This window comes from Epinephelus moara, chromosome 19, assembly GCF_006386435.1.
Source record: "Epinephelus moara isolate mb chromosome 19, YSFRI_EMoa_1.0, whole genome shotgun sequence".
In the NCBI taxonomy this organism is placed as follows: domain Eukaryota; kingdom Metazoa; phylum Chordata; class Actinopteri; order Perciformes; family Serranidae; genus Epinephelus; species Epinephelus moara.
Window position 1 is genome coordinate 25,902,883 of NC_065524.1, and position 9,808 is coordinate 25,912,690.

General features: G+C 35.3%; 1 protein-coding gene across 9 annotated transcripts in view; it reads left to right on the top strand.

The window, feature by feature from the left end:
* Positions 1-4,850, top strand: part of ctbp2a (C-terminal binding protein 2a) — an 89,525-nt gene extending 84,675 nt beyond the window's left edge. For 7 of the 9 annotated variants that reach the window (XM_050070444.1, XM_050070449.1, XM_050070448.1 and 4 more), the window contains one exon: positions 3,097-4,850. In XM_050070444.1, the coding sequence (XP_049926401.1) occupies positions 3,097-3,280 (184 nt within the window). In that variant the 3' untranslated portion in view covers positions 3,281-4,850. Of the gene's footprint in view, positions 1-182; positions 261-3,096 lie in introns of all 9 variants that reach the window. The other 2 variants (XM_050070450.1, XM_050070443.1) reach the window with 1 other exon arrangement.
* The last annotated feature ends 4,958 nt before the right edge of the window (positions 4,851-9,808 follow it).

The following is a 9,808-nucleotide window of genomic DNA, read 5'->3' on the forward strand; positions in this document are numbered from 1 at the left end:
GAGGGGGAGTGTAGATGTTCATATGTATGTTTGACACAATTCTGACTTTCTTTTCCTGAATATTGGGCTGGGTCCTAGTTTTTGTGGCGTATTAATACGTAGAAGTTGGCCCAAATGAATTGATCCATCGTTTCTCAGTCTCTATATTGTCTCAACCAGAATGAACTGCTTCTCTCACACAGCCGAATGAACCAAACCATGGTACAGGCCATAGCAACGGGGGGAATGCAGGACAAATTATATACCTAATTCTCAACCAGGTAAATGAATGCTTACCACAGCTGGCCCACAGGCCAGAGCAGACGTATAACATCATTAATAAATACCAAAGCCCATTGAAATCTGTGGCCCCTGTTTCTGCTTCACACTCTGAACTCACATTTCCTGTAACTGTACCCACTCTATCCAGCATCTCATCAACTCCCCAAACCCCACCACCACCACCACCACCACCACCACCACCCTGAAACACAAACACAGCTCACAGGATCACTCTAATGTTGGACACTTTCTAAACATGTACAGCTACATATGGCACACTGGAAATCAAGAGTAGAACAAGAAGTGTAATCCAAATATTGCAATGACTGTTTTTTATTATGTATATTGGCAGGTGAAGTAAGAAAAGCAGGAAGGTTTTAGTTGTAGAGCTTTTTCATATGGAGTTATGTCATCACAGGGAAAGAAGAAAGGGATTAAAAAATCTTAAACTTTTGCAAAACCCTCAGTAACAAACCTGGGATATTATTAGTTGTTTTATTTGCAATGGAGTGCTGCAGGGATTAAGATTTTTTTTTCAGCCAACCCTGAAGTTCACCCTGGTTCCCTTGAAAAAACCCATTGTTATTTTTCTACTTGATTTTCCATAACTGCAGAAAATAAGCTCTGTGGCAAACAACAGTTTATGATACTTAGACGTTTTGTGCAGCAAGATAATCATCACAAGCGACCACCACTTTGATGATTTATGAAGTGTAAATGCGATCGCCAGAAGTAAAATGCTAACCATAGGTTATAAACAAGCTATCCAAACTCCCCTATTGGATAAAAATCAAACCTGTTGCAAGACATCTTGGAGTCTGGTTTGACAGTAATTTTTGAGCAGCACGTCACAAAGCTTCTGCAATATTTTTATCATCTTAGAAATATTTCAAAAATCCGATCCATATTTTTTTTACACACCTGGATCACTGCAACAGCCTCTTTTCTTCCCCGAGTCAAAAATCTATTAATGGATTCCAGACTGTTCAGAATTCAGCTGCCAGGCTTTGAAACAGAACCGAGAGACGTGATCACATCACTCCAGTTTTCGCCTCTTTACACTGCCAGAATGTGTTAGAATACATTTTAAGATTTTACTGGTTACTTTTAAGGCTCTTCATGGTTTCTCTCCCAGCTATATCTCTGACCAGTGCCATACACACCAGGACGTATTTTGAAGTCCTCGGGCAGAGGTCTTTTGTCTGTTCCAGAGATCTGGCTGAAAACTAAAGGGGACAGAGCGTTTGCTGTCAGGGCCCCGAGGCTCTGGAACAGTGTGCCTGAGGAAACCAGGTTGAACGAGTCAGTGATCTCTCTTAAGTCCCCTCTTAAAACATACTTCAGAAATCGGAGAGCCTTTCCTGATTTGACTTGAGTTTTAAGTTCATTCACATTAGTTTTTATCAGTTCTTTCAAAAGTTATTTACATGTAAAGCACTTTGTTTTGAAAAGCGCTTCATAAATAAAGATACAGTATGATTGCATGTCTTCAACGTTGCCATCACAACCAGGCTGTAAAGCTGCGTTCACTGTGACAATGCACTGTAGTCTCATTAAGCCACTTGTTAGCGACCTTCTTTTATAGGAAACATAAAGGCTTCAAAATTCAGGAGTGGGGTATTAACTGTAGAACAAAACGTGAAAGTCATGTTAACCACAGACCTTATTTCAGGCATCTAAACAAAAAACGTTGAAAAAACCCAGTGACTTTAAGACGAAGGACCCAGGAACGCTAAAATGCTAACTCATTTCCGGGTTTTAAGACTTACTCCTGCACCACTCTAAGAACCCCTCCACACACACACTTTTGCCCTTTCAGCTCCCTGTGATAAAGGAACAGTTCACCCAAGTTATAAAAAGAAGAAGAAATATTTTTTCTCATTTACTGGGGAAATTATTTCACTATTTTTGGTAAGACGTAGTGCTGATTAATAGTTTTCTGAAGACTATGAAACAAACAAAATTCCATTGACCTCCAGTATTGTTGGCAGCAGATATCTTAGTATCTTAAAGGTCCAGTGTGTATGCTTTAGAGGCATCTATCAGCAGGAATTGTGTATAATATTCATTTCTGTGTTTTCATTGCCTCAGAACGAATCATTTATATCTACATACAGAGCAGGTCCTCATCCATGGAGTCTGCCATGTTGTTTTACAGTAGCCCAGAAGGGACAAATCAAACATTCACATTTTCCATCATAGTTCTCCGACACAGTTGGCACCCAAGAAAAGTTTTAGTTCTGCAGCCTCACCACTAGATGCCACTAAATCCTACAAACTGGACCTTTAAAAACCTGAGCAGTAAAGCAAAAACTCTGTATGGCTAAATATAACTGGAGGGAAAGTAAGAAATAATGTTTTTCTTTTTGCAATTTGGGTGAACGACCCTTTAAAATCCTCCCCTACACCAGATAAGGATCCTGAACATTCTCATGTACTGCCTCCATGCTGCTGTGCTCCTTGCGCTATGTCTAAATATTTAGTATCATAGAGGTGATGATGCTCACTAATGCTCAGATGTTTGGATTCTCTGAAATGTTTATTTGTATCCCCAAGAGTAGATCATTATCTATATATTCATTTTAATTGCACAGTTTTTCAGATTTCATGTGTTGATTTGGTTTCTTAATTAGCAGTTATTATAAAATCCCACTTCAGACGCTAATAATCAGGAGCAACAAATATTTGTGGTGGGGAAAAAAAGTGTGACAAATGAGCAGCAGCAGGCTTTCTCCAGGATTTGCCGTTTTGTAAATATCAAAAAAAGAAGGTTACTTTAAGTTAAACAGTTTTGCTCTGTATCACGCCTGTTGACCATTTCCTGTCCTCCTCCAGATTCCCTCCTGGTGTGGTGGGCGTCGCCCCCGGTGGGATACCCGGACCTATGGAGGGGTTGGTGCCTGGGGGAGTGCCCATCGCCCACACCCTGCCCCCCGGTACCCATCCGTCACAGGCCACCTCCCCCAACCAACCCTCCAAACATGGCGACCCCATGAGAGAGCACATGACTGAGCCGTAGGACTGCTGCTGTGACCGAGCAGGGGGCTAAAACCGATGTAAACAAACAAAAAAAAAACAGAAACCCTACCAACTCAACCATCCAACTGTACGCTTGACTTCAGCCATCTGAACCTACCAGCAGACTGCCTGCCGGGCAACGTTTCACACGTTTTCTTTTTGTATGAAACCACTAAGCCCTGAGTGAGGACAGTGGATGAGCTGCCACACTGAGATGGGACTGACCGTCAAACTCATGCGACGATGATCTGAAACCTTTTCCTCCCCCCGTATCTGTTTTTGTTCTTCATTGATTTACGTGATATTTTAGTTTTTATCTTTATTTTTGAGTATATTTCAGGGGGGATTCCTCCTGACTTCTGGGACACGTTGACATTTCCACGTGCAGGATGGAACTCCGACCCGTCCTCTCTGCTTTAACGTAAGAGCTTGAAGGGACAGTGACTTCGTAAATGATCCGTCAAGCCTCATTTCCCCCTCTTCCTTGTCAGCTCCACCCATTGCAGCGCAAACATGTCTCGTGTTATTTTGTTTTTTTTACTTTTCCTCTGTTTAGCTTATATTCTGTGTTTCTGTTGCAAGTGAATATCTGTTTTCTGTTCTTCAGTGTGTGAAAATGAATGGATTCACAGTTTTGTTTAGCAGACAAGAAAAGTCAGCTGATGACAACAGCAGTATCTGCCGTCTCCATCAGAAATCTGGACTCCATCTTTACTCTTTTCTTATCGTCGTGGCTGGTGGCCCATGAATGTAGAGACAAGATGCGGGGCAGTAGTTCCATGAAGAATGTTTCGGCTTATGAGGCAAAATTACCCTTTCTAACCAAAAAAAAAAATATTAAAAAAAGGAGGATAAAACAGACTGCCATTCGTGGTTAGATATTGTATGTTGAGTGTGTCACATCAATTAAATATTGCTGTTGTAACTTTTCCAACTTTGCTGAACTGAGGTACCTACAATATTTGGTTATTGTCATGAACAGCATCCCAAATATGACTTGTTTGCATCCAAAGGACCTACAGTATGTTGCAGCACCAGCTAGCGAAGTAGGAAAATACAGAAACAGTAAATCTCTTACTGACTCAGGAAAAAAAAAGATCAACATTCAAATATGTCCAAATCTGACCAGAGAAGAAAAAAAAAGACTGGATTATTGCTTTTCACGTCTCCACCTCTTTCTCCATTGTGGTATATTTTTTTTATATATATATATCAAATGTACGTTTTTTGATGTTCAAGGTTTTCAGTCCTGTTAGATTTGTATTGCCTTGTTAAATGTTCTTATAATCATAGTCTTATGTGAACGACCCCGCCCTCTCCTCCTTATAGTTTCTTCTTCTTTGTTTTTCTGCTCTAATGAAAGCCAGCTGTGGCTCTCGGAGGCATCGTGCCCTCTGTGGACAGCAGCAGCCACATCCATCCCTTTTAGCCCCATGATGTTAGCAAGAGACGGCTGCTAGCAGACTGTTTGGTTTTTAGTGTGAGTATTTGTATTTGTTTCTTGTACAAGGTGAACATATAGCATACAGTGCAGCTGGAAACAATAAATAAAACTTACTGTTCTGATTGATGATCATGGCTCTGTGCAATGTGTTTTTCTTTTCTTTCTGCATACTTTTTTTCACAGATGTTTGTAAGATGCTTAAAAATCCTCCAAAATGGAGGAATTCACTGACACTGTCAGTCTTAGTAATCTTAAAATTATATATTCATTGTTCAACATACATTAAAAAGTCAATGTAGATTTTGCTATTGAATTATTTTTTCTTACTTCCATTTGGTAAATATACTGCTATATGCTATGCTATACTACCACATTTTAGACAATTTTTTCGACATACTTTACGATGACATTTTTGACAGTTTTTTTTGACATGCAATACTATGGCATTTATAGCAGTTTTTCAAACATACTATATATATGACATTTTTGACAATTTTTTCGACATCCTATGCTACGACGTTTTTAGCAGTTTTTGAAACATACCATACTATGACATTTTGACACTATGACACACAGTACACCAGCACCACACGGAGGAGTGGAGGGGTTGTCACACTATACTATGACGTTTTTAGCAGTTTTTTTGACATGCTATAGTATGACATTTTTAGCAGTTTTTTCGACATGCTATACTATGACGTTTTTGAGGTTTTTTTCGACATGCTACACTATGATGCTTTTTGCAGATTTTTTGACATGCTATAGTATGACATTTTTGACAGGTTTTTCGACATGCTATACCATTACGTTTTTTTGACATGCTATACTGTGAAATTTTAGTATGTTTTTTCGACATGCTATATTATGACATTTTTTCCATTTTTCCTGACATGCTATACTATGACGTTTTTAGCAGATTTTTGACATACTATACTATGACATTTTTCGACATACTATACTATGACTTTATCGAATTTTTTTCGACATGCTATACTATAACATTTCTGACAGTTTTTGGTGACATGCTATACTGTTATGACATTTTTGATAGTTTGCTATACTATGACTTTTTACCATTTTTTTCGACATGCTATACTATGACTTTTTTAGCAGTAATTTCAACATACTATACCATGACATATCTGACGTTTTTTTTTACATGCTATACTATGACGTTTTTGACAGTTTTTTCGACATCCTATACTATGACTTTTTTTGACATGCTATACTATGACGTTTTTAGCAGTCATTTTGACATACTATACTATGACATTTTTGACAGTTTTTTTGACATGCTATACTATGACGTTTTTCGACATGCTATACTATGATGTTTTTAGCAGTAATTTTGACATGCTATACTATGATGTTTTTTGACAGTTTTTTCGACATGCTATACCATGAGGTTTTTTCAACATGCTATACAATGACTTTTTTAGCAGTTTTTCGACATACTATACTATGAAATTTTTGACAGTTTTGCCTGACATGCTATCCTATGAAATTTTTTGACACGCTATACTATGACATTTTTGACAGTTTTTTTCAACATGCCATACTGTGACATTTTTCGACATGCTATACTATGACATTTTTGACAGTTTTTTCAACATGCTATACTACGACAGTTTTCGACATGCTATACTATGACATTTTTGACAGTTTTTTTCAACATGCTATACTATGAAATTTTTCGACATGCTATACTATGACATTTTTGACAGTTTTTTTCAACATGCCATACTATGACATTTTTCGACATGCCATATTTTGACATTTTTGACAGTTTTTTCGACATGCTATACTATGACAGTTTTCGACATGCTATGCTATGACATTTTTGACAGTTTTTTCAACATGCTATAGTATGACATTTTTGACAGTTTTTTTCAACATGCTATACTATGATATTTTTCAACATGCTATACTATCACATTTTTGACAGTTTTTTCTACATGCTATAATATGACATTTTTGACAGTTTTTTTCAACATGCTGTACTGTGAAATTTTTCAACATACTATACTATGACATTTTTGACAGTTTTGTCGACATGCTATACTATGAAATTTTTGACAGTTTTATCAACATGCCATACTATGACATTTTTCGACATGCCATATTATGACATTTTTGACAGTTTTTTCGACATGCTATACTATGAAATTTTTGACAGTTTTTTTCAACATGCTATACTATGATATTTTTCAACATGCTGTACTATGACATTTTTGACAGTTTTTTTCAACATGCTATACTATGATATTTTTCAACATGCTATACTATGACATTTTTGACAGTTTTTTTCAACATGCTATCCTATGACATTTTTCGACATGCTATACTATGACGTTTTTAGCAGTAATTTCGAGATACTATACTATGACATTTTTGACAGTTTTTTCCAACATGCTATACTATATTTTTCAACATGCTATACTATTAAATTTTTCGACATGCTATAGTATGACATTTTTGACAGTTTTTTCGACATGCTATACTATTAAATTTTTGACAGTTTTTTTCAACATGCTATACTATGACAGTTTTCGACATGCTATACTATGACATTTTTGACAGTTTTTTTCAACATGCTATACTAAGAAATTTTTCAACATGCCATATTATGACATTTTTGACAGTTTTTTCGACATGCTATACCATGACAGTTTTCGACATGCTATACTATGACATTTTTGACAGTTTTTTCGACATGCTATACTATGACATTTTTGATAGTTTTTTTGACATGCTATACTACGACTTTTTTGACAGTTTTTTTCAACATGCTATACTATGATATTTTTCAACATGCTATAGTATGACATTTTTGACAGCTTGCTATACTATGACTTTTTAGCATTTTTGTCGACATGCTATACTATGACTTTTTTTCCATTTTTTTTTTAGATGTTATACTATGACATTTTTGACAGTTTTTTCGACATGCTAAACCGTGAGGTTTTTTGACAGTTTTTACACCATGCTATAGTATGACATTTTTGACAGTTTTTTCGACATGCTATACCATGAGGTTTTTTCAACATGCTATGCTATGACGTTTTTAGCAGTTTTTTCAACATACTATACTATGACATTTTTGATAGTTTTTCCTCACATGCTATACTATGAAATTTTTCGACATGCTATACTATGACATTTTTGACAGTTTTTTCGACATGCTATACTATGACATTTTTGACAGTTTTTTTCAACATGCCATACTATGACATTTTTCGATATGCTGTACTATGACATTTTTGACAGTTTTTTCGACATGCTATACTACGACAGTTTTCGACATGCTATACTATGACATTTTTGACAGTTTTTTTCAACATACTATACTATGAAATTTTTCGACATGCTATACTATGGCATTTTTGACAGTTTTTTTCAACATGCCATACTATGACATTTTTCGACATGCCATATTTTGACATTTTTGACAGTTTTTTCGACATGCTATACTATGACAGTTTTCGACATGCTATACTATGACAATTTTGACAGTTTTTTCGACATGCTATACTATGACATTTTTACAGTTTTTTTTAACATGCCATACTATGACATCTTTCGACATGCTATACTATGACATTTTTTGACATGCTATACTATGACATTTTTGACAGTTTTTCCTGACATGCTATACTATGAAATTTTTGACAGTTTTTTTCATCATGCTATACTATGACAGTTTTCGACATGCTATACTATGACATTTTTGACCGTTTTTTTCAACATGCCATACTATGAAATTTTTCGACATGCCATATTATGACATTTTTGACAGTTTTTTCGACATGCTATACTATGACAGTTTTTTCGACATGCTATGCTATGACATTTTTGACAGTTTTTTCGACATGCTATACTATGACAGTTTTCGACATGCTATACTATGACATTTTTGACAGTTTTTTTCAACATGCTATACTATGACATTTTTGACAGTTGTTTTCAACATGCCATACTATGACATTTTTCGACATGCCATAATATGACATTTTTGATAGTTTTTTCGACATGCTATACTATGACAGTTTTCGACATGCTATACTATGACATTTTTGACAGTTTTTTCGACATACTATACTATGACATTTTTAGCAGTAATTTCAACATAGTATACTATGACATTTTTGACAGTTTTTTCGACATGCCATACCATGACGTTTTAGCAGTAATTTCAACATACTATACTATAACATTTTTGACAGTTTTTCAACATGCCATACTATGACGTTTTTAGCAGTATTTTCAACATACTATGACATTTTTGACAGTTTTTTCGACATGCTATACTATGACGTTTTTTGACATGCTATACTATGACGTTTTTAGCAGTAATTTTGACATACTATGCTAAGACATTTTTGACCGTTTTTTTGACATGCTATACTATGACGTTTTTTGACATGCTATACTATTTGGTTTTTTCAGTATGCTATACTATGATGTTTTTTGACATACTATACTATGACATTTTTGACAGTTTTTTCAACATGCTATACTATGACATTTTCGAAATGCTATACTATGACATTTTTGACAGTTTTTTCGACATGCTATACTATGATCGTTTAGCATTTTTTTCGACATGCTATACTATGAAATTCTATATTTTCGACATGATATAGTATGACATTTTTTGCCATTTTGTTCGACATGCTATACTATGACGTTTTTAGCAGTTTTTTGACATTCTATACTATGACATTTTTGACAGTTTTTTTCAACATGCTATACTGTGACATTTTTCGACATGCTATACTATTAAATTTTAGTATTTTTTTTTTGACATGCTATAGTATAACGTTTTTAGCAGTTTTTTGACATACTACACTATGACATTTTTGCCATTTTTTTCGACATGCTATCCTATGACGTTTTTAGCAGTTTTTTGACATACTATACTATGACATTTTTGACAGTTTCTTTCAACATACTATACTATGAAATTTTTCGACATGCTATACTATGGCATTTTTGACAGTTTTTTTCAACATGCCATACTATGACATTTTTCGACATGCCATATTATGACATTTTTGAAAGTTTTTTCGACATGCTATACTATGA